General features: G+C 44.6%; 1 protein-coding gene across 1 annotated transcript in view; it reads left to right on the forward strand.

Annotated features, from left to right (window-relative positions):
• Positions 1 to 3,472: 3,472 nt before the first annotated feature.
• Positions 3,473 to 23,520, forward strand: part of LOC138772132 (proton channel OTOP2-like) — a 28,156-nt gene continuing 8,108 nt past the window's right edge. Inside the window, exons 1-3 of the mRNA XM_069952301.1 lie at positions 3,473 to 4,189; positions 7,666 to 7,802; positions 11,561 to 11,619. Coding sequence (XP_069808402.1) covers positions 3,862 to 4,189; positions 7,666 to 7,802; positions 11,561 to 11,619 — 524 coding nt within the window. The 5' untranslated portion in view covers positions 3,473 to 3,861. The remainder of the gene's footprint in view (positions 4,190 to 7,665; positions 7,803 to 11,560; positions 11,620 to 23,520) is intronic.

The raw sequence follows: 23,520 nt of genomic DNA on the forward strand, positions 1-23,520 counted from the left end.
ACCCACCCTTACAAGTTTTTCTAAAAGGCGAGGTCCGGGTATGTCCTTATGTGGGAAGGGGTATAGATATAACATAAGTGATTGCAAATGGTGATCGGTGTGGATGAAGAAAAATTCCAAAGGCCAAAATTGTAAATTTTTGCTAAAAAAACTAAAATTATAATAAGTGATAACATCCAGTCCAGACCAAGGTGGTACCGAAGTACAGATTAGGGAGCAAATCCTTATATAGCTCCACAGGTGGAAAAATAAAAGGGGTAAAGGCTCTTTTAGGCCTATTTATGTTTTGGAAAATGTTTTACATTTTGTTTAGGTTGAAAAATAATATAAAACCTATATAAATTAGGATATCATTGTAATCATATCAACCCAGAGAACGAAGGAAATCTGTCAGTTTAACCGCAAATTGCATTATGTAAAGATGAAAGCTACTGAAAATGCAGAATTTAGCTTTGCAAAAAATAAACCCTGATGACTTTTTTGATGAAAAAATGAAAGAGGTATGAATTGTAAGGGAGAAGCAAAAAGACTAAAATGCAAAAATGAAAAAACTGTGTGTCCCCTAAGACTTAAAGGGGACCTGTCACCCCCCGTCAGGCCCCCTATACTTACCTAATCCCGCCGGGTCCCACTTCTGGAGATGGTCGGGTGATGAAGATCTCAGCCGCTGCAGCCCGGCGCGCACGCTGAGAGATGAGTCCAACACCCATAGAGAATGACAGGAGAGTCCAGCGCTCCGTCATTCTCTATGGGTGTTGGACTCCTCTCTCAGCACGCACGCCGGGCTGCAGCGGCTGAGATCTTCATCACCCGACCATCTCCAGAAGCGGGACCCGGCGGGATTAGGTAAGTATAGGGGGCTCTAAAGGGGGGTCGGGAGCCTGTCACCCTGGCACGGGGGGTGACAGGTTCCCTTTAAAACATCAGTTCACATTGGTGGGGTGAACAGAATCTTCTTTACATGCCTGGTTCTCTATAGGTGTCTGTTATAGGAGAATATTGTGCCTATTAACACATAATATACAGTGATAGCCACCTACTGAGCTATCGGTGTATCCAGAGGCAATTTTGACATTTCAAAGGCCCTGAGTCTAGAAAGGAGACGTTATAACCAGTCGGTCAACATTCTCCATTCTCCCCACTGTTAGATATAGGAGTAGTCTTGGGGTGGAGTCCAAAAAGTGGTTGGTGACAAATTCTAGGAAATATAGAACATGTGATACTCTGGGGCCTCTTCTCGGCGGCCCTGGAACAAGCACAGATATATTACATGTGAGTCTTATTTGTGTGTGTGTGTGCGTGTATATATATATATATATATATATATTATATAATATTACTGTTGGTATCCAGGAGGTAGGAAAGGTGGCCGCTGTGTGGTTGTGATCTCTATGTAACATATTGTATATGCATATAATATATTGAAGTAAAAGGTATATGGGGACTTTTTACTCCTTTGGTGTATGAAGGGTTGATGGGTTGGAATACCACATATACAGTAAACAGCAGGGCAGATTAAATGGGCCCTGGGCTCTCAGGGCCCTATTACATGGAGCAATAATCAGCCGAAATGGGACGGTTATTGCTCTGTGTAATAGGGACAATGATCATCAGCTGATCGCTGTTTTAGGTTTGGAAATCATTGGCCGCCAACTGCGCATCACTATGTGTAATAGCAATCCGCAACCGACGGGTGACGATTCCCCAAACACCTGACTTCTCCCAGCTCCCGGTCTTCTCTCCTGTGCTCCGCAGCTTTCCAGTCCTGGCGGCAGCAGCTCAGCCAATCACAGGCTGCGGCGGTCCCGGAAGCTGCGGAGCACAGGAGAGAAGACCGGAAGTGGGGATAGGTAAGGTGTCAGGTGTTTGGGCAAGGGCTTCACGGACATTGCTAACGGTGTCCATGCAGCCCGTACTGCCTGATTATCGGGCCGTCCAATAGGTAAAGAAAACAAGCGCCGTTCTAGCAGATCGTCGTTCATTTACTAAAATGGATGGGCCGTAGTCATCCCATGTAATAGTACTCTCACCCGATTGCTAAAATGAGACAATAACTGCTACTGAAGTTCAAAATGGAGGTGGGGTCCTCCTCACTCTTCATGTTTGGTTTGATGATTTCATGTGAACCACTTATGTCTGATTTTTTTCTATGTATGTATCCCCAGAATTGTTAAGTGTGAACTGTTACTACAATATTGGGTATTATTATATTCTTTCAATTATGCATAACCTCATTTGTGCTTATTCCTTCTCTTATGAGGACTGCACGTCTGGTCACCAAAGCTCCTTGAAGCATAGAATGGTTTCTGCTATTATCAGCATAAGCTTTAGTGGCTCAAAGATCCATATGTAAGTGGGAAATAATAATTTAAAGGTTTTTGCCATTGGTTACATGGAGCCCCCCATTACCACTGCTGGGGCTTCATTTGTAGATGAAATGGGGAAATTAAATATTACATCTACATTGAAATCAATGGGATGTTGGTATATCACATGGCTGGTCCACCAGAGAGTGAGAGAGAGACATTGTTTGTAGACCTTCTATTTCTGACTTTGGGTATGCGCACAGTACGGAATTTGGGTTTAAAATACTAGCAGAGTCCGCGCAGTGGTCTCTGCTTGACGTTCCACTTGTCCCATAGACTCAAAGATATTCTGAAGCTTAATCTGCCATCCACCTAAAGAATTGACATGTCAATTCTTTGGGCGGACAGTGGATTGAGGTTCAGAATATTATTGAGTCCACGGTACGGCCAGAACTTCACTGCACGGACTCCGCTTGAAATCTCCCTCTAAATTCGGTACATGCACATACCCTTATTGGAGGAGATTATAAATAAGACACTCGTATAGAATTAGTGAGTGAATTAGGTTTTCTAATGTTGCGTTTACACGGAACGATTATCGTAAGAATTTGCACAATAACGATCGAATTCGAACGATAATCGTACATGTAAACGCAGCAAACGATCAAACGACAAGTGAGAAATCGTTCATTTTGATCTTACAACATGCTCTTAAATCGTCGTTCGCTAAAAATACGCAGATCGTTCCGTGTAAACAGTCGTTCGCCGATTTTACTTATGTGCGAAAGAGGCATAAGTGATCGCAAAATGATTTTTTCGTACGATATATATCGTTCCGTCTAAATGCTGATCGTTCTAAAAAAACATTGTTAATCGTACGATTGGGCGAATTATCGCTCCGTGTAAACGGCGCATTAATCAGATCACTCTTTCATTAAAGTCTCCGATCTTTTAGTCGCTCATGCTGCGTAAAACACCTTGTGAAATTCCACATAGTAATACTTGCTAAACGTTAACTAGCATTACACAGATGTCAAAATCCATCCAAAGAATACACTGCCACACTCCGCAGATCAATAAATGTCAATGTGTTCTTTTATTTCAGAATAGAAATGTGATGCCAAGGTCTGACCACCATATCCAGCGCTACCTCAGCAGAGAACATATATCTCCTAAATACATTGCTACATCTGCTTACCACACCTTCACCTCCAGCACCGTGGCTTGGCAGCTCGACATACATTCAGGAGCTCTATTTGGACAGGTCTTTCTCCTCCTATGTTTTTTTGGTTTCTCCTCCTATGACCTTAGATCACAGGTGACTCCTCCCGAATGTATATAAACAATCAGTCACTCTTCTGCTTAATGAAACAGTCCGTGTTTATTTGAGTGAATAGAACATATAAATGGAGAGACTGACAGCAAAGTCATCACATATTCGAGGACTCGTGGAGCCATAAGAGAATGTAGGGCAACCCAAGAGAAAGGCACTGAAAGAAGTCATTGGGGGTCTGGATTATAGATTGGATACTGAGACTCAGCATATACCTGCACAATGGAAATGAAGCTAGACCTGCACACCTTAAGTGACCAGTTAGAAGACAACCAACCTAGTCCACAACTGAGGCCGAGGGATCACTGGAAAAAAGGTGGACGGCTTATGTCTGGTCTTCTGGGCTCCAACGTCTTACTTTTCAGTGGTGCTTTGGCAACTTGCGTGTTCATCGAAGATGTTGATATCTACGAATTTGACTTTCTCATCTTCCTTTCCATCATGATGGTGATCTGCATTATGTGGATGTTTTTTCAAATGTTCTTCACTTGGAAGTATAAAAATGCCATTCTGTATAAGGACTGCCAGGCGGGACCAATATGGATGAGAGGTCAGTGAGTTGGTGGGATCATTTTCATTCATTACATACTGTTATTTGGCTTGGTTTTTCGATTTGGTTTATTTTGTGTACATATTAGATATGAGCAAATCGAGTTTGCAGAATTGGATTACCGTTGGAGGCAGCCCTAGGGAGTCCAGGAAAATATGGATACAGCTTCTAGGCAGCCTTACAGCTGGATCCAACGTCAGCCATCAAAAATCAGATTCTGTACAATTTGGTTCAGATGAACCTGAGCTTGCTTGAGGTTGGCTTATTTCTACTAATTATACTACTATGTATATACTCTAAGGCCGGGTTCACACACTGTAAGATACTGGCTGTGTCAAAGAACGGCCGGTGTCCGTGAAGATCATCCCGGCCGTTACTGCAGTACCGGACGGATGAACTTTATTTGTGCTGAATTCGGATGCAGGAGCATCCGTGTGTGCCTGCATCCCAATTCACCATAGTACACAATGGAGCCGCACTTTCCATTGTGTGAACTGACAGTTCTGTGCGGCTGCTATTCAATGAATAGCGGCCACACAAAACTTAAATGTCAGTTTTTGCTGCGGCTGCTAGGGATCCCGGCCGGAGTGCATACCATGTGTATACACTCTGGCCGGAATCCCATTACTGCAGTGCAACATAAATTTCTATTAATCACGGCCGTTGTTGCAAATCAGTAATTAATGGAAAAAATTTACGTTGTATCAACAGTAGAGTCACAAAGGATAAAACTTGTCAATGAGCTGCCCCATGTATACCAACGCAGCTGCAATATGAACTATAATATCCGACTCCAGAGCGGGAATGTTTCTGGAAAAATCCAGCCTATGTAATATATAAGCATGTCATAAATAAAGAAAACAGTAGACATTCAGGGAAGGTACAGGAGCTAAGTTACTGGGCATGGTTACATAAGAGAATGATTGCTCAGGCGTCCTAGAGTTTGCAGACAAGACACAGGTCTAGACTGGTAATAGGGTGATTCCAGCAGTGTCTGACAATACGCGGGAACGTTTGAGCTCTCATTCACGGCCAAGAGCCGTAAACTTCAGCATGTAAGCCCAGATTCTTTACTGCTAGTAGAAAATAATAAATAACACAGCCTAATATGTGCTGGCAGGTTTTGGATTTGGTTTTATTGGCTCCCATGTATGTAGAATAAATAAAAGGACGATCAAATAGTCTTGATTTAAAATGGAATATTCAGTGAAACAAACACCAGCTGCTTTCCGATGTTTTGGGCAGGGTTCACATCACACCCGGAAAATCTCCCAGTGGTTATACCAAAAGTGAAATTGGTGCCCCCTGGCTAATAGGAGTGCTGAATGACTACAGCGAACTCTTACTTAGGAATTGATTGTATTCATGAGTAATGTTTGACAGGTTACTATGTATGCACTGTAAATAACAGAATGGATCCACTCAAGATGGGCACGTTCTATGGGTGCAAGAGAAAAGGTGTCCACACTAAGGGTGGGTTCATACTGGGGAATTCTCGCGGATAAACTCCGCGGAATTCCACAGTATGTCCGTGTGCACGGCCGCACGCCTTTCCGCCGCCTCCATAGACACCATTCTATGGGCCGACGTATTCTGCTATCCGACGAAAGAAGTGACATGTCTTAGTATGAACCCACCCTAACATAGAGAGAGGTACTCCGCACAACAGTTCAAAGTAGCTTGTAAAATCAAAGTAATAAAAGTAATAAAAGTATTACATTAGGTATGACGTTTCGGCCATAAGGACCTTCATCAGATTCAGATTGCTGTAGTGTAGATCATTAAAGGAAGCGCTATGTCGGCTGTATGTGTGTCATAGGGCAAGGCACAGGCATCCACCACAACACTTCCTTTAATGATCTACACTACAGCTACAGCAATCTGAATCTGATGAAGGTCCTTATGGCCGAAACGTCATATGTAATACCTTGATTGCTTTTCCAAATAAACTTCACAAGCTACTTTACAGTGCATACATAGAGAGAGGTACTCCGCACAACAGTTTAAAGGGTGGTGGGGAGAGAAAGAGGGGTTGCACCCTTTATGGATACAGATTTATTTTTGCTGTTTTTGTGTATGTTTTGAAAACTTCTTAACAGCAGAGATGAGTGAGCCTCAAGTTCCAAGCCGAGTGTGCTTTACTGGTGGCTGAAGAAGTTGGGTGCGTTCCTAGGGAGTCCTGGAAAACATAGATAACACCCTATGGCCTATGGCTGCATCCAACTTTTTTACCCAGTGGTAATCAAATGTTGATGATACCACAGCCGTTCCACCAACTTGAGAAAAAGTAGTGTCCTGTTCTAACCCCATAACTGTTTCACGTGAGATGCAACCTACTCACTATAGTATATTGACCACTGTCTAGTTCTTCCCACCCCTCCCAGCTGCTGATCCACTTATTCAGGGAGGAGAGGATAACTAGATTGTCATCTTGCCCTGTGGTCACCATTACTTGATGAGCCAGTATGGCCAATGTTATCAGGCAGTGGTATATATCTGTCTCTATAATGCTGCATAGCATACATAGCAGTCAAAACCTCTAAGTGCTTCATAAGTCATCAGTTGTAGACAATGAGTGGTTGTACTAGTGTACAAAAGCCAACTAGCGATCCTGGAACTTGTGCAATGAATGTACTCGTACACGTATACAAGCTCACGTGCACACTACATGCATGCACATTTATCACACACATGTACATGCACAAAGAATCTTTTGCTAATGGCAGCTTAGATGGAAAGTTGGAACGGAGCGCAGTGTTGTTGGGAGGCTTGGTTGAAGCAGGCAGAAGTCATACCTCCTGGGCATTTGTGTGGTTGGCACCCAGGTGTGAGTGTATGTAAGCACACTGTCCCAAGAGGAAGTCAGGCTCAGTTTTTTGGGTGGAGAAGATAGGCCTTAGGCCCAATAGTTCTGAGCAGGGCTGGCAAAGATACACGTGTACATAGTCACTAGCAGGAACGCAAGACTTGGCAATAACTCCAGATGACAACAGTAACAGCTTGCAAACTGTCTTTATTTAAAGAGACTCTGTCAACAGGTTTATGCTGTCCTATCTAAAGGTAGCATAAACTAATGTCAGAAAAGCTGAACAGAATGATGCATCACACAGAAATATCCTCCTAAATAACATGGACAATAAGTAGTCCCCTCCATTATGTGCATGAGCCCAGTAGTCCTGGATATTCATGAGAAGCAGAAAACTCCGCCCACCAGCTGCTGATTGGCAGTTATCTATCCATGTTGTATATAGACAGTCAACAGCTGGAGGGCGGGGGGAGGGGTGAGTCCTATTCTCCTTCATATTAGGAGAACAGTTGAACAAAATGATGTCAGTAATACACTGATCCGAATTTCTGTCACTAGTTTATTCTGTCTTTATTTAAGGCAACATAAACCTAGTGACAGATTCCCTTTAAACGCATCTTTTTGGTCTGCTGTCTCTCAGGTTGCTCATCACCTAACATTATCTTTTCAGGAGGAATCGTTGTTTTTGGAATCGGTACACTAGTTATGGCGTCTGTCAAAATTGCATATGGAGCTGAACACATAGCCTGCATAACACCCATGAAAATCATACAGCCTATAATTCAGGCCATCTTTATCATTGTACAGGTGAGCTCACATATATACTCCTGTGTTTCTGCTTTGGATAGGGCTTTTTACGTAAAGGAGAAGTCCGGCCATTTTTTTTCTTCCATAGTTCTCCCCTAAACCCAAAGTTTAATATAACTTAATATAAAGTAATCCACAATGCCATGGCCTTACCAAAATGAATGTAGTCCATTCATTTTTGCTCTCGTCACAACCCGCTGTATGTTCCCTGCTGCCATTTTGAGTCGTGACGTGGATCATGCTTTATCATGCTTGATAATAACCTAAGGGTCAAAATGCTGCTCCTGTGTACCCTGATGTGTGAATCAACACTCTTTATAATCACTGATGCTGTTGCAATTCCTCCTCTACAAGTTTGGTCCTGAGTGGAGTGGCATGTGGGGCAGGTGCGTCCTGACACTCTAATCCAGTGATTTTCAACCAGTGTGCCGCGACACATGGTCGGGTGTGCCGCAGGGAAAGTTCCCCAAACTATGGTGCCCCTGTGTTTTGTTCCCCGGCAATGCGCAGCGATCAGTGGCGGATTATAATGTGGGCCCACATTATTAGTTTTTAGCACGTCACTTTCGGGGCCCAGCGGGCCCCTGAGTGTGGTGCTGCTGTGGTGTGCGCTGTCCTTGGAGTCCGGATGTCGTCTACCCCGCTCTTGTGAGCCAGATGGGGCTCTTTTGATGGCCACATCTGGCTCGCAGATCGCCCCACTGCTGCTGTTCGCCTCCCCTACTGGCCGCCTGTAGCGCCCGGACATGCTCCTCCTATCCAATCAGCGAAGACCGGGAGCGTGGTGCACTGCACGCATCCAATCAACGTGTGCGCTACGGCCCACCGCATCACACCACGCTCCCGGTCTCCGCTGATTGGAGGAGCACATCCGGGCCCTACGGGCGGCCAGTAGGTGAGGCGGACAGCAGCGGCAACCATCTTGGAGGAGGTGAGGAGGAAGGGGGGAGAGAAACATGGGGATGGGGGAGAGAAACAGGAGAAAACAATGGGGGAGAGAAACCTGGGGATGGGGGAGAGAAGCATGGGGGAGAGACAGGGAGAGAAGCATGGGGGAGAGAAACATGGGGATGGGGGAGAAACAGGGAAGAGAAGCAGGGGGGGGGGAGAAACATGGGGATGGGGGAGAGAAAGCGGAGAGAAGCGGGGGGGGGGGGGGGAGAGAAGTTTGGTGAAGAGAAGCATGGGGGAGAGAAGCGGGGGGAGAAGTATGGTGGAGAGAAGCAGGGGGGAGAAGTATGGTGGAGAGAAGCACAGGAGAGAAGCAGGGGGGAGAAGTATGGTGGAGAAAAGCACAGGAGAGAAGCAGGGGGGGGAAGTATGGTGGAGAGAAGCACAGGAGAGAAGCAGGGGGGAGAAGTATGGTGGAGAAAAGCACAGGAGAGAAGCAGGGGGGGGAAGTATGGTGGAGAGAAGCACAGGAGAGAAGCAGGGGGGAGAAGTATGGTGGAGAGAAGTATAGGAGAGAAGCAGGGGGGAAAAGTATGGTGGAGAGAAGCAGGGGGAGAAGTATGGTGGAGAGAAGCAGGGGGGAGAAGTATGGTGGAGAAAAGCACAGGAGAGAAGTAGGGGGGAGAAGTATGGTGGAGAGAAGTATAGGAGAGAAGCAGGGGGGAGAAGTATGGTGGAGAGAAGCATGGGGGAGAAGCAGGGGGAGAAGTATGGTGGAGAGAAGCAGGGGGGAGAAGTATGGTGGAGAGAATCACAGGAGAGAGGCACAGGGGGAGAAGAAAACAGGCCCAGGTTTCACACTGAGTATAAATACATTTAGAATCTATATTATTAACTATATGTATAATATGTACTGTTTTAGTGTCATTTTGTGCCATTTTGGTTGGTGGTGTGCCCCGGGATTTTTTAAGTATAAAAAGTGTGCCGCGGCTCAAAAAAGGTTGAAAATCACTGCTCTAATCCATGGGTCTCCAAACTGCGGCCCTCCAGCTGTTGCAAAACTACATTTCCCATCATGCCAAATCCAAAGCTTTAGTTGTCCAGGCATGATGGGAGTTGTAGTTTTGCAACAGCTGGAGGGACGCAGTTTGGAGACCCATGCTCTGATCCAAAGAGAGACTCGGCTGCTCGCTTTTGGGATAGGTAGGAGTTGGATCCCCATTGAACAGCTTGTAATCATATATATATATATATATATATATATATATATATATATATATATATATATATATATATATATATATATATATATATATATTTTTTTTTTTTATTTTTTTTTCTTCTTGTTCCCCCCCCCAAATTATATTAATAAAAATTAATACTAATATAGGCATACACTAAACTAAAATATATGTCCACCCAGAAATGAAGCCCAATGCAGATTATTTATGAAAAAAAGTTTTACAATCTGGAATGACATGACAAAGCCTAAAAATGTGTCTAAACCTTAAGCTCAAAAATTGCCTACTCCTTAAAGGCCCATTCACACTGAGTAAAACAGGTGATAATTAAACAGGTTTTGCCACAAGTAACACACAGGACCCGTTCACACGGCTAATAGCTGCATTGTTTTCAACACATCCCTTCTTTAAATGCAGTTAAAGGCTATGTTCACATAGTATTTTTTAACCAAAACCAGGAGGGGATTGACAACACAAAGGCTATGTTCACACAGTGCTAAAATTGACTGGACCTCATTTGCTGTCATTTAACGGCAAATAATGGCTGTTATTTTAAAACAACCACCATTGTTTTGAAATAACGGACATTATTTGCCGTTAAATGACGGCCCTCCACTCAATTTCAAAAGTGTGTGAACATAGCCTTTCTGTGTTTTTAAGGCTTCCAGGCTTCACCCCACTCACGTTATCCCTGGCTCATAGAGAGTAGTGTTGCATATGGGGACAGAATGTGTCCATGAGCACTGGCGCTTACACTGTGTTCACACTATGTTTTTGTTGACTTCTTAGCATGCATTTTTTGTTTGGGTTGATGAATGCCTATGTTATTGACTTTAACTATCAAAACAAAAGAAATCATGTTGAAAATTTACAAAAATGCTCAGTGTGAACACAGCCTTATTCCCTATCGCCAGGATGGAGGATAAGTGTAAATTTATGAAGCGTCTGAGCACTGGGATCCAGCACAGTCTTAAGACTGATTCTTGAAGCTCCCATTTGAATGCAGCAGCAGTATAATTTGCACTATGGATGTGCAATAAATGTTAAAGGGGTAGTGCGGCGCTAAACATTTATTCACAAAATAACACACATTACAAAGTTATACAACTTTGTAATGTGTGTTATGTATGTGAATGGCCCCCTTCCCCGTGTTTCCCCCACCCATACTAGACCCGGAAGTGTTCGTGTCGACCCCCATCTGCCATTTTGTGACCATGACATCGACCAATCGCGGCTGAGCAGCTGGTGGCGCGGCATAGGGGGGCCAGCATGAGGAACGGATTGAGCAGTTCGGCTGGCCTCCCGAAGGCGACGTCATTGTCACAAGATGGCGGACGGGGGTCGACACGAACACTTCCGGGTTTAGCGTGGGTGGGTGGGGGGGGAACATGGGGAAGGGGGCCATTCACATACATAACACACATCACAAAGTTGTATAACATTGTAATGTGTGTTATTTAGTGAATAAATGTTTAGCACCGCACTACCCCTTTAATGATGCTAAAAGCCCTGTACATTGTCCCCTATGAATAGTAATATTCTATTTAATTTCAATTTAAAACATAATTTCTCCTGAATCTGTATACATGTTTATATGCCCTAAAAATACCTTTTTCTGTCTTCTAGACATGTTTTCTGTGGATATCCAGCAAACATTGTGTCCAGATATTTATGAATATTACCAGGTAATCTCTAAAAATCAACAATTTCTAAATGGGACCATATATAAACATGGGTTTTATCCGGTCCCTGCATAGTGTACTGGTCAGAGAGTATTAAAAATGTGTGCACTGTATAATAGAGAAAAGAACACGTTGAGCACTTACAGTATATAGTGCTTACAGCTAAGCTGTGCTTGATGCCAGGCAGTAGCTGCAAAAGCATATGCAATTTAAAGTGGTTATCCACCTAAGAGCAAAAAAATTAAATGCTAGCTGTTCTTACTCACCAAGTTCCTCTGAGTATTTTGAGCCGTCCCCAGTCTTTCTAGGTGCTGCCATTTCTGAGTTAGAAGTTTTTCTAAAAGCCGATCTATAACCAAGATAGGAAACTACATTTCCCATCATGCATCTCCCTGATTGGTCCATTTGTGTACTCTACCCCTTAACTTTCTTTCCTGCCCCCTGCTGTCATTACTATTGCACAGTAAACACAGGACTGTTTTTTTCACTGATTTTGCATTACATCACCCCTGTATGTATTCCATACTACCTGCTGATGTAGCAGAGCTGACCAATGCATCTACACTCTAAGAACATCCATAACACTCAAAATATACAGAGCTGTGACACAAAGACAGGTACATATCCCTGCATTCACTGTACATATCCCTGCATTCACTGACAGAAAGCAGAGATAGATCTATAACTTTTCATATTACAGAAACCTAGGCTCAGGGACACATGATACACAGGTGCATGGAGATGATGCAGATGCTGTCTCTTGATGTCAATAGACAGCTAACCTAGCCCCCAGAGAGGAGATCACATGTCTTGTGAATACAAAGGGAGGGGGGAAGAGGGAGCTGAGCGTGGTCAGAGTGGACCCAGAGTAGAGGATTTTATATGTCCAGAGTGGATAAGAATAGGAAAAAAACAAGGAAAGGGTGCAAGATAGGTTATACATGTATATTAGACATAGGGAGGTATTGGGAAGGGGGATTGTTTAGAATATTATTTTTGATATCCGGACAACCCCTTTAAGAGTGCGCAAAAAGAGACAGAAACAGCTCTGACCCATGGAGGCATGGACTCCATTGAACTTCTGAAGGTGTCCTGTGGCTGTCCAAAGGCTGACAGGGTGTGAATATCTATACGAACGCCAGGACCCAAGGTTCCTAGTAGAACAATGCCCAGCGCATCCCACTGCTCCAGCTAGCATAGTACTTCCCTAGGTAAGTGATGCACATGCACCCAGCTGTCCATATGGTGTAAGGGAAAGCGAGATTGATCAGAGCAGGTCACCTCCCTCCATTGCTCCACGGTCCAGTTCTGATGCTTACATGTTCATTGTAGGTGTGTTCTATGGTGGAGAGGGGCTTTGCAGACACCTTTCTATTTTAACCAGCAGTAACTTTGTCAGAAATGTATGTAATAGTAGCTTTTCAGTGGGATTGGACTAGCCTTCTGCCACCTGCACAATAACTTTGGGTGCCCGCGGTTAAGCTCCCCGGTTGACCTTTGTGAGTTGCCAGCTGTAAAGGCAGGTATTGTGTCCGTTAGCAGTGCACTATTATATTAGATGACCGGAAAGATTACAGGGGATGGCTGTGGTCTTGTACCTAGTACATTCTGTAGTCCTGTATACTACACGCGCTATAAATACAAATAGAGTCCATTGAGAGAGCCATCAGCCCTGTTCCAGCTAGGCCTGGCTTCATCCTGCATTAGATCACTGAGCTCATCGAAATTATATTTAGCGCCATTCTTCCTTATGAACAACTCCCAGCATATTTGTAGACCTGCTGTATTTACATACAACACGCTACCGTGGTGGCCCTCTGGCAACCTGACTTGGCAATAAGTTTTTACATTGGACTTTTGAACCAGGGCTGCATAAAAGACCATGTAACCTACTAAAAGAGGGGGCTGTAGTGGGTATCCTATTCGATCATTGTCATCCCCATTTTTTATGGACAAATTTCCAAAAATGTAGTCAGACCTCTGCCATCATTGCTAGCATTGGATCATTTATTGTATTCGCTTTTACAGTGAATATCTGGCTCGCTGGTATTGGGTGGTAATGTGGCATCTGCAGTGGCGGTCTTTGGCACCAAGCATCCCAAGCGATCGCTTGGGGCCCCCAACATCCAGGGGGCCCCCACGCCCCGCTCTTGTGCTCAAGACCGCTGGACAGGGCCGCTGCTCCTCTCGCTGCTGCCATCTGAACTGTAACTATGAGCACTCGTAATGAGCGCTCATAGTTACATGCAGCAGCACTGACAGGGCGGGAGACATTGGCTCCCTTCCTGTCAGTCACTCTTGTGGCCGCAGGAAGGGTTTTCCCTGCGGTCACAAGTGGCAGCTTTGTCCTTGTGGTGCCGGCGCTCCAGTGACATCACTGGAGCATTGGTGCCAGCACAAGGGGAGTGCGATCTCTTGTGATCGCAAGGAAAACCCTTCCTGCGGCCACAAGAGTGAAGAGAAGAGGAGACGCCCGGACCCAGGTGAGTATAAGTGTTTGTTTTATTGTGTTATATACTATATGGGAGGGGGAGCACACAGGGGTCTGTTTAACTGGGGGAGCGCACATCGGGGGTCTATATAAATGGGGGGAGCACACAGGGGGGCTATATAACAGGGGGAGCACAGAGGGGGGCTATAGACTACTGGGGCTTCACAGCGGGGTCTATATACTACTGGGGGCAACCCACAGGGGGTCTATATACTACTTGGGGCAGCAGAATGGGGTGTATATACAACTTGGAGAGCACACAGGAGGTCTATATCCAAGTGTGGGGGATATAGCACACAGGGGGGCTATATACTACTGGGGGAGCACACAGGGGTCTATATACTACTGATGGGGCACACAGGGGGTCTATATACTACTGGGGGAACATACAGGGGGTCTATATATAACTGGGGGAGCACACAGGGGTCTGTATACAATTGGGGCAGCACACAAGGGGTCTATATAATACTGGTGGGGCACACAGGGGGTCTATACTACTGGGGGAACCACACAGGGGGTTTATATACTACTGGAGGAGCACACAGGGGTCTATATCCAAGTGGGGGAGCACACAGGAGGTCTATATCCAAGTGGGGGAGCACACAGGGGGGCTAAATACCCCTGAGGGAGCACACAGGGGGGATAAATACCCCTGAGGGAGCACACAGGGGACCTATATACTAGTGGGGGAGCACACAGGGGGTATATACACCATTGGGGGCAGCACACAGGGGGTCTATATACAACTGGGGCAGCACACAGGAGGTCTATATACTTCTGGGGGAGCACATAGGGGGCTATATATAACTGGGGGAACACACAGGGGTCTATATACTACTGGGGGAAGCAAACAAGGGGTATATACTACTGGGGGCAGGACACAAGGGGTATATACTATTGGGGGCAGCACACAAGGAGTATATATTACTGGCGGTAGCGCACAAGGGGTATATACTACTGGGGGCAACACACAGCGGTCAATTGTTTTGGAACTCGTGTCGAGGGGGGGCCCCAGACATAACTTCGCTTGGGGCCCCAGAAATGCCAAGACCGCCTATATTAGGGGCTATATTAATGAAAATCCGTACGATGAAAAAATGTACATTGCCTGTAAAAGGAGCAAGAAACCGATAGAGATTAACCGAAAGAAGGTGTGTGAACTGGAGGCTTGATAGTGCTTCCCATAAGCCATCCACCGGTGTCATCTTCTCAATGGAATCTAGCAATAAGGTGGAGAATTTATGAGAAAAAACCTCCTGGATTTATTCCAAATTGACATTCTGGGCAGTATTATTCTTTAAGGGAATACAAAAACTGAAGGATTATGGGCAATATTTTGCCTCCAAGTATCTTTATAAACACAAGGCAAAGTAAGTTCATAATTAAAAGGAGTACTTCAGAACATATATTATTTATACAATATATTTCTTTTTAATGGCAAATGGCCACAAAGGTTTGTGTCAGGTCTATGTCTGTTCCCTCATTCTTAATTTGCCACCGAAATCAAGTTGTTGTTTACTCTCCCTTTAACAGTTTCATAAATTACAATACACACCAACTATACTAATACTGTCATATATAACAATGGACAGTCTACAAAATATAGGTGGTATTGCGATTTTAGAGTGTGTCTTCAATCCCGTAAGGAAACGGTTAAATGTGTCTGGTGCCATTAAACATTTTGTTAGGGAAGAAGGCGGATCGCTGGGATCTTTGTTTTGTGGGTGCTGAATAGCAAATTAGTTTCTAAGCTGGCACATGAAGGAGGAGACTGGCAAAGACGTGGCCTCAGTCTTCTGGATCCTGCAGCTGGGTACATGGTAGAGAGGGTTTATATAATAGAAGTAATCTGCTATGTTTTTACATGTTTCGGGGCTGGGTTTCTTTTATTGGGTTGTTTGGCAATTCAAATGAAAAAACAGAAAAAAAAGGATGTGAGAAAATAAAGAACTTGCCAACCAATTCCCTGCCTCTCTCCCTTTCTGCTGAATCCCAGCTCAACCACCAGTCTGTACTACCTGGTCTCTTATATCTGCATAGATTACCATATGGTGGGAGAGGAAGCCCCTCGGTAGTGCATAGGTCTCCATATGCCTGTGTCACTGTGGCCAGGAGTGATAGTACCGACCCCCGGACGCACGGGTACCGGACCTTGGTAGAACTGGTGTGAGATGCAGGTGCATGGTGCGACGTAATTGATGACAGAGTCCTGACAGTGCTTTAACTTTACAAAATACAAAATATAGGGTAAAAAAATACTGGTTACAAGTGTTAGTGCAAAAATACTCCACAATACCTGAGAAAGAGCTTTAGGATAGACTTGAGTTGAAGAAGAAGTGGTGCAGACTTGTGTACGAGGGTAGTATAGGGGCTGGGTAGGAGCCCTTGTCTAATTAGTAACAATACTCTGCCGGGATGTGTGTAGAAAATAGTTTCTTAAAGAACTTCTCGTACTCATGTTTAGGTATAGCATTGATATCTGACCACCTTCTGCTTACACAATGTCAGAGACCGCCCTGTGAGGTAGTACGAGTCCTAGCTCTCACTGAAGACTATCCACGAGTGGATGAGCATGTGTCAGTAAAGTACGTCGGCTTAATGCATTTTTGCTTTACTGGGGATCAGTCCCTCTTCCTTTCCTTTGGGGATGACTGTCCTGACTGAAAGATCCTTGGTGTAGACAAGGATGGTCCTCATGTCTGGTTACCCCCCCTCTAGGGTTCAGCACTGCACACTGGCTGTCTGTCTCAGTGTACAGAAAGTGGTGTTGTCCCTGTCAAGGGCTCTGGCCTAAGCCAGGCTGGGATAGTTACTGCAGCATGAACTCTGGCCACAGGACTCCCGCCGAAAGTCATCTTCGTGATGTCATCACATCTCTATGAAAAATGCCTGTCCCGATTGATAGACTGGCTGCTCAGCCAATTGGTGACTGGAGCGGCGGCCCTTCCCAGTCACTGACTGGCTGAGCGGCCAGTGCATCAGCTAGGTTGTGACATGGACACCCTAGAGATCTCAGAGTATGGTGGGGGTCCCAAGGCCACTCCAACTGCTCACTGCCGGCACGGGGAGAGGTAAGTTGTTACGTGAAATCAATTTCGCCCCTCCCTTTGTAGGCTGTCTGCTTTTAGAAAACGCCGGACTTCTCCTTTTAAGTTAATACATTGAACATAGCTAAACCTTACCACATAGACTGCAGCTGTGCACAGGGGGAGTGAGACATCTAATGGCTGCAGTAGAGATTGCAGCTGAAATCACTTGGTGTGACACTTGAGAAAGTTACTTTACCTGGGTGGTATAAGAACTTAGGGAACCTCCTGTGGTGGGACACTACAGATGTCCCAAATATTACTATACTTTCTGTACTGTACTGGAATTTCCGTGCAGAACACCTAAACATGGCTTTCATTTTTGTACGACCGTTTCTTCATACTGCAAAGTAAAAACACAGTGAACAGAACAGATAACAGGCACACACTTTATTTACAATTAAAATGGATTGAAACTGATTCATTTATTGTATCATCTAATCTTTTTTGATCTGAAAGTACTGCCAAGAAATCCCGGTGTATCCACCATGTGACTTTAGACGTAAGAAAGGATTTAGTTATGAAACATCACTGATAATATTTAGAATCTAGTTCTTAGGCCCAGCCTTAATATTATACAGTATGCCTTCCCTGAAGCACTTGTAAGCCTTATCTGTGTCACCTACTGTACATGGAATTCTAAAAGCATACCTCCCAAGTGTCCCTCTTCTGGAGGGACAGTCCCTGCTTTTAACCCACATCACCCTGTCCCTGTTTGGCCCTTTACATGTCCCTCTTTTTGACCTAGAAATGAGATTGGCATTAATAAAGTTTCTATGTTTGTAATGACCCGGTACGGGCCCCTAAGCTTTGTTGCACCTGAATAAGCTAACTCTCTCGGGCTCACACAAGCGGAATAAGGCGTCCGCTGTACTTAGCGTGTTTTACCACTAGGTGTCACTATTGTGTTTTGTGTAACCTGTCTTTTGCACAGCTGAAGTCTTCCAGGGGTTAACTATTGTATGTCGCGTGTTGCCTTTTGTCCACCCACAGGTGCAGGTGCATTCCCTCCTTTCTTTAACCTATCTCTTTCATTCTCTTCTCTGCACACGCACAGCCCACCAATTGCAGCCAGGGTTAGTTAGATCCCTGAGGTTAGGACCTAGTTCCTGGTGGGTGGAGTCGGTTCAGTCCAGTTAGTGTGTTAGAGTAGGACTCTAACAGTGACACTACTAGAAAGTTACAGTATTCCTCTGAGTACTAGAACCGCTATGCAGTGCTAAGCCTTCACAAAGGTTGAGAAGCCTAACAGGGATCACCTTGCCTACTCCTTGAACCTTTCTAAACCGTGCAGGGCAGTTACCTTCAGCAGTAATAGGAACTGACCCCAGTGAAACAAAAGTACAAGGAAAAGTCTACATATTCCACTGCGCAGCGCAGGACAACTGGGAAGGCTTGGGAGTCTGCTCAACCCAGAGAACAAGGCCTGGGGCTTGTATTAGCCACCTGGGACGGGTAGCTCGCAACTAGGGGGCATAAGGCAATTAAGACTAGAAGTCATCCATGAGTACGAGTATTCTCTATTTCTTCTTCTACACCTCTATTTTTCTGGCAGAGTACACTTCTACCTTGGGCAGAGCCTCTCTGGCAACTCCTCTCCTCTACTCTCTATCGCAAAGCACCTTCTTACTACAAGCACCTGATCCCTACCTCAACTGTAAGTACCTGAGTTATCGCACTATAACAATTGTATTGCACTGGACTTTATTTTTGCTGTCAGTATTCTTTGTAATGCACTATAGTTACTTTTATCGAACTGTTCTATTTTTCGGAAACACCACACTCTGGCTTGTCTCCTCTGCACCCGCACACACTTCACTACACTTGGGTTAATTCTCTTTTGACTTCTGGTGAGGTGCCAAGACTGTCTGGGGTGAGTCCTTTACCACTCCAGGCTACCCTGACAAGTGCCCAAGTGACCCTAGACCCACTCAGTTACCACACCACCGTAAAAGCTGACCCGCCGGGAGTTTACCCTAAACAAACACTCCTGCGCCTTAAGTTGTGATGAGCGAATACTAAAATGCTTAGGTGCTCGATACTCGAGTCGAATATTTCCTGATGCTTGGGTGCTCGTTTCATGTAACAAACCCCATTGAAGTCAAAGGGAGACTCGAGCATTTTTGCAGGGGACCCAAGCTCGGCCCAGGGAAGGTTGTGTGAGAACCTGTCAACCTCAGAAAATGATGGAAACACCATGGAAATGGACAGGAAACAGCAGGGGCAGCATGTATGGATGCCCCTGGGGCTGGCTAATCGCACTATTATGCCAAATTCTGGGCAATAGCCTGGTGGTCAACCTCAAGAAAATAGTGCTGACCCAGACCAAGATGGGCAAGGCACATGCGACCAAGGTCAAAGGCCTGAAGGTCACTTTGAGGGTTAAAGGCCTTGGAGAGTGTTCCTCTGCCAGTGCCTAACAAGCTGACTGCTCCCCCCCTTAATAACTTGTCTTTTAAATTTACTAGACTGACCAGGACTGGGGCATGACACCCCCTGACTGCTTTAGCAGTTGGGGTAATTTTACCTGTATCAGGTCACTCACCACTTCTCCCCACCGCTTTTGTTCTGATCACTGAATTTAATTTTTTTTTTTTAATAAAAATGGCTGCACTTAAAAAGGAAGCAACCCTGCAGACTGGCTGCAGATGACAAAAGAAACTGGTCACACTAGTTTTTGGAGGTAGTTGTATAGTCTGTGTGTAAGTGGTGCTTTATGATGTAAAGCAGCATTTACACAGGACAATGAGCACTGAGGTTCTATGCAGCTGTACTACAAATCACTGTAATACAATGTACAACAGCAGCAGCACCAGCCAGTAGTCGATCACCACAGTGTGCTGCTAAAATCGTGGTAGCTGCAATGCAAGTCCTAGCCAGCAGTCTGGAGTCCTCCAAAAGAAATAAAGAGTTTAAGCCCTTAAAAGGGCTGTTGTGTTCTTTCTCTAGTATGCCTGCCTACAGGAACGCTAATTCTCTTCCTAACACTGTTTCTGCCAGCAGTCGACCCCCACAGTGTGCAGCTAAGATTGTGGTAGCTGCACTGCAAGTCCCAGCCAGCAATCAGGAGTACTCCACAAAAAATAAAGATTTTAAGCCCTTAAAAGGGCTGTTGGGTTCTTTCTCTAGTATCTCTGCCTACAGGAACGCTAATTCCCTCCCTAACGATCTCCCTGACAATCAGCAGCTCTGTCCCTAATCTCTTCCAGCATGCATGTGAGGCGAGCACTACCGGCCCAGATTTTTATATGCCCAGGTCATCTGATCTGGCCAACCAATCGCTGCTATCGACATGTATGGGTCCCACGTCATCGCACAGTGTACCAAGGAGTCTCATTCATGTTGATTGGCTGAGAAATTGCGCCCAAACTTACAGGAAAAGGATGATGCCTTTTCTCGAGTATCGCAAGAAGCTTGTCCGAGCATCAAGTACCTTCGAGTACCTTAATACTCGAACGAGTACCAAGCTCGGACAAGCATGCTCGCTCATCACTAGCCTTAACGCATAGGTATACAGATAGCGGCCACTTCTAAATGTAACCAGGCTTAGCTCGCTGATGTAACACTTCTGTATCTAACTCATAACACTGACTATTCTGGTTCTTGAGTCATAGAGTATATGGCATATAAATTTAATCTGGTTTGGATGTCTAAATCCAACATTGTGTATCCAGTGTTTACTTACCGCAAGGCATGTAGTCATAGAAAGAGACGTTCCCATGAGCAGAGATTACATCTTTCATCAAGCAGGTTACTGTTGCTGGTGTGTCTGTCTGGCACTGATACCGCTCAGTAAACACACTATTGGCCAGCATCCTAGAAGTATCACACTGCAATGCCAGAACATTGAGCTACAGGTCATATGGATTCCAGTTTTGCTACTTTTTTACATTTAGGTGTATTTCTTACTTCTTACTTCTACTTACTTCTATTTAAAAAGTCTAATTTTTAACCACCTCTCAACGTATGATGTACAATTATGACAAGGGTTGGTTGAGGGAGTATGATGAAGATATGAAAGCTGGACCTACATTACACTCATAGGGAATACCAACTATCTGCACTAATTCTTTCAATTGTTTAGATGTCACGATTCATAGTCATTGTAGCATCTAACCCATGGGTAGGGAACCCTGGCCCTCCAGCTGTTGCAAAACTGCAACTCCCATCATGCCTGGACAGCCAAAGCTAGAGCCAAGGTTCCCTACCCCTGATCTAGACTGTTTTTACCTGTTGTCGGTAGTCCAGCACCCTGATTAACATCCCTGTAATGTAATCATTGGGAACTAAATGGTTGTCATGGCAGCCCAAGGCCCCTTCTAGGCCTCAAAGCCTGCCATGACTAATCTGATGGTTTATTCTGCCTGTGGCAGACTGTACCAATAGAGCGCCGATCTAACAGATCAGTGTAATGCATATACATTCAAGTAATCTGTATAACAGTACCCTAGAGAGACCTAAAAAGTGTTTAAAAAAAAAACATATTTGGTACCCACTTCTAGACTGCAGGCAACTGTGGCCACTAGAGGCCGAGAGCGTCTTTCTCTGGGACATGCACAATGAGGGACACCATCGTGCACATCTAGAAGGTAGAGAAACTCCGAGTCTCTAGTGGCTACAGGAAGAAGCAGTCTAAAAGTGGGAGCAGAAGATGGAGGAGGCTGTAGTGGGGAGCTAGGAGAAGACTGTGTATATTTTTGGTTTTTAATGTTGACAATGTGGTCCTATCTACGAGGGGATTTTGCCTACAGAGGGCAAACTACCTTCTGGAGCATCTTACCTACAGGGGGCATCCTACCTACAAGGAGATCTATCTATAGAAGGCAAACTACTAATTGGGGGGGATCCTAAGGGCAAAAAACCCTCAGGAGGTCCTACCCATGGGTAGGGGCAAATTATAAACAGGGCATTCTACCTAAAAGAGGAAAACGCCCTGGGGGGGGGGGGGGTCCAAATAATCTACAGGACATCCTAGTAACAGATGGCAAACAACATACAGGGGTCCTATCTACAGGGTAAAAAGCTTTATACTGGGGAAACTACCTTTTTTCGAGGGGTGTCCCAAGGCGACAGCCAACAACTGCAATTTGCATACCTTTGCGCAAAATATGACTGCGACGTTGGACACTGCCTAACCTTACAGTGTCTGTAATAAAAGGTAGGGATCACATTCTCACAATGAACAAATGTTATTTTATCAGATACGTAGCTGGCTACAATGCAGGAAATTAAACCCCTAGGATATTTGTCTTGATTCAACCTGTAATCCTGGTACATGATGATGAATGTATGTATTATGCAATGTTATTCCGTAACCTTTCGCATTCATAGTACATCTCTCTGCTCCACGATTACTGCACTGTGTGAACGCACCCTGAAGTACAATGGTGTACAGTATCTGGTGACCTTTCAGTACTAGGGCAAAAGAATAGTCATTGTTCTACATTCTTTCATTCATGGTGTCAGATCATTAGATAAGTCAAGGCTTATTGTGAGTTGCATAAAAAATGGAGCTGCACCCAACATTTATTTATGATATCTTTTTATCTCCTATATCTATATAGATCTTTACTGGGATTATAGTGAATGTAAATGTATATTTAATCCTATTATATATAAAGAGAACATGTTGGCCTCTCCTGCTATGTCTGCTACAAACTGGGTGTTACCATTTGGTGGATGTCTAATACTATCCAATCAAAACTGACCGTATTAAATGTAATGACAATCTGTTGGGTCAGACTGTTAGATAAGAACCCAATGTAATATATATTGCCACCTATAAACCTGTGCAAAAACATCAAAACATATGTTGATATGTACAGCTCCTGCTGGGTCAGGCAATACTTAAGACTTATAGATCATTTAGTCGAGGACATTTCTGCAAATGACCCAGTTTTCCTAAAATTATACAGTATGTTCACATCATACTTATGGCAGATAAATCTCTCTATGTATTCACCACTTTTGCCTGTCGACTGTAATCACCCTGTCATTTGACAAATAAGTGTCCATTATATAACTGCCATAGCCCGGTGTAGCAGGCCAGGTTAACCTCCGTCCAGATAATACCCGGGTATAGTTTGGCCTAGGCCAGAGAATACCCCGGGGTGTAAAATAGCCTAGGCCAGAGTATACCTCGGGGTATAAAATAACCTAGGTCAAAGTATACCCCTCCAGGCCAGAGTATACCCCGGGGTATTAAAAAAAAAAAAGCCTAGGCCGAGCTATACTCAGTGTGTAAAGTAGCCTAGACCAAACTGTACCCTGGGGTGTAAAATAGCCTAGGCCAGAGTATACCCCTCCAGGCCAGAATATATCCATGTC

The sequence above is a fragment of the Dendropsophus ebraccatus genome, chromosome 14, assembly GCF_027789765.1.
Source record: "Dendropsophus ebraccatus isolate aDenEbr1 chromosome 14, aDenEbr1.pat, whole genome shotgun sequence".
NCBI lineage: Eukaryota > Metazoa > Chordata > Amphibia > Anura > Hylidae > Dendropsophus > Dendropsophus ebraccatus.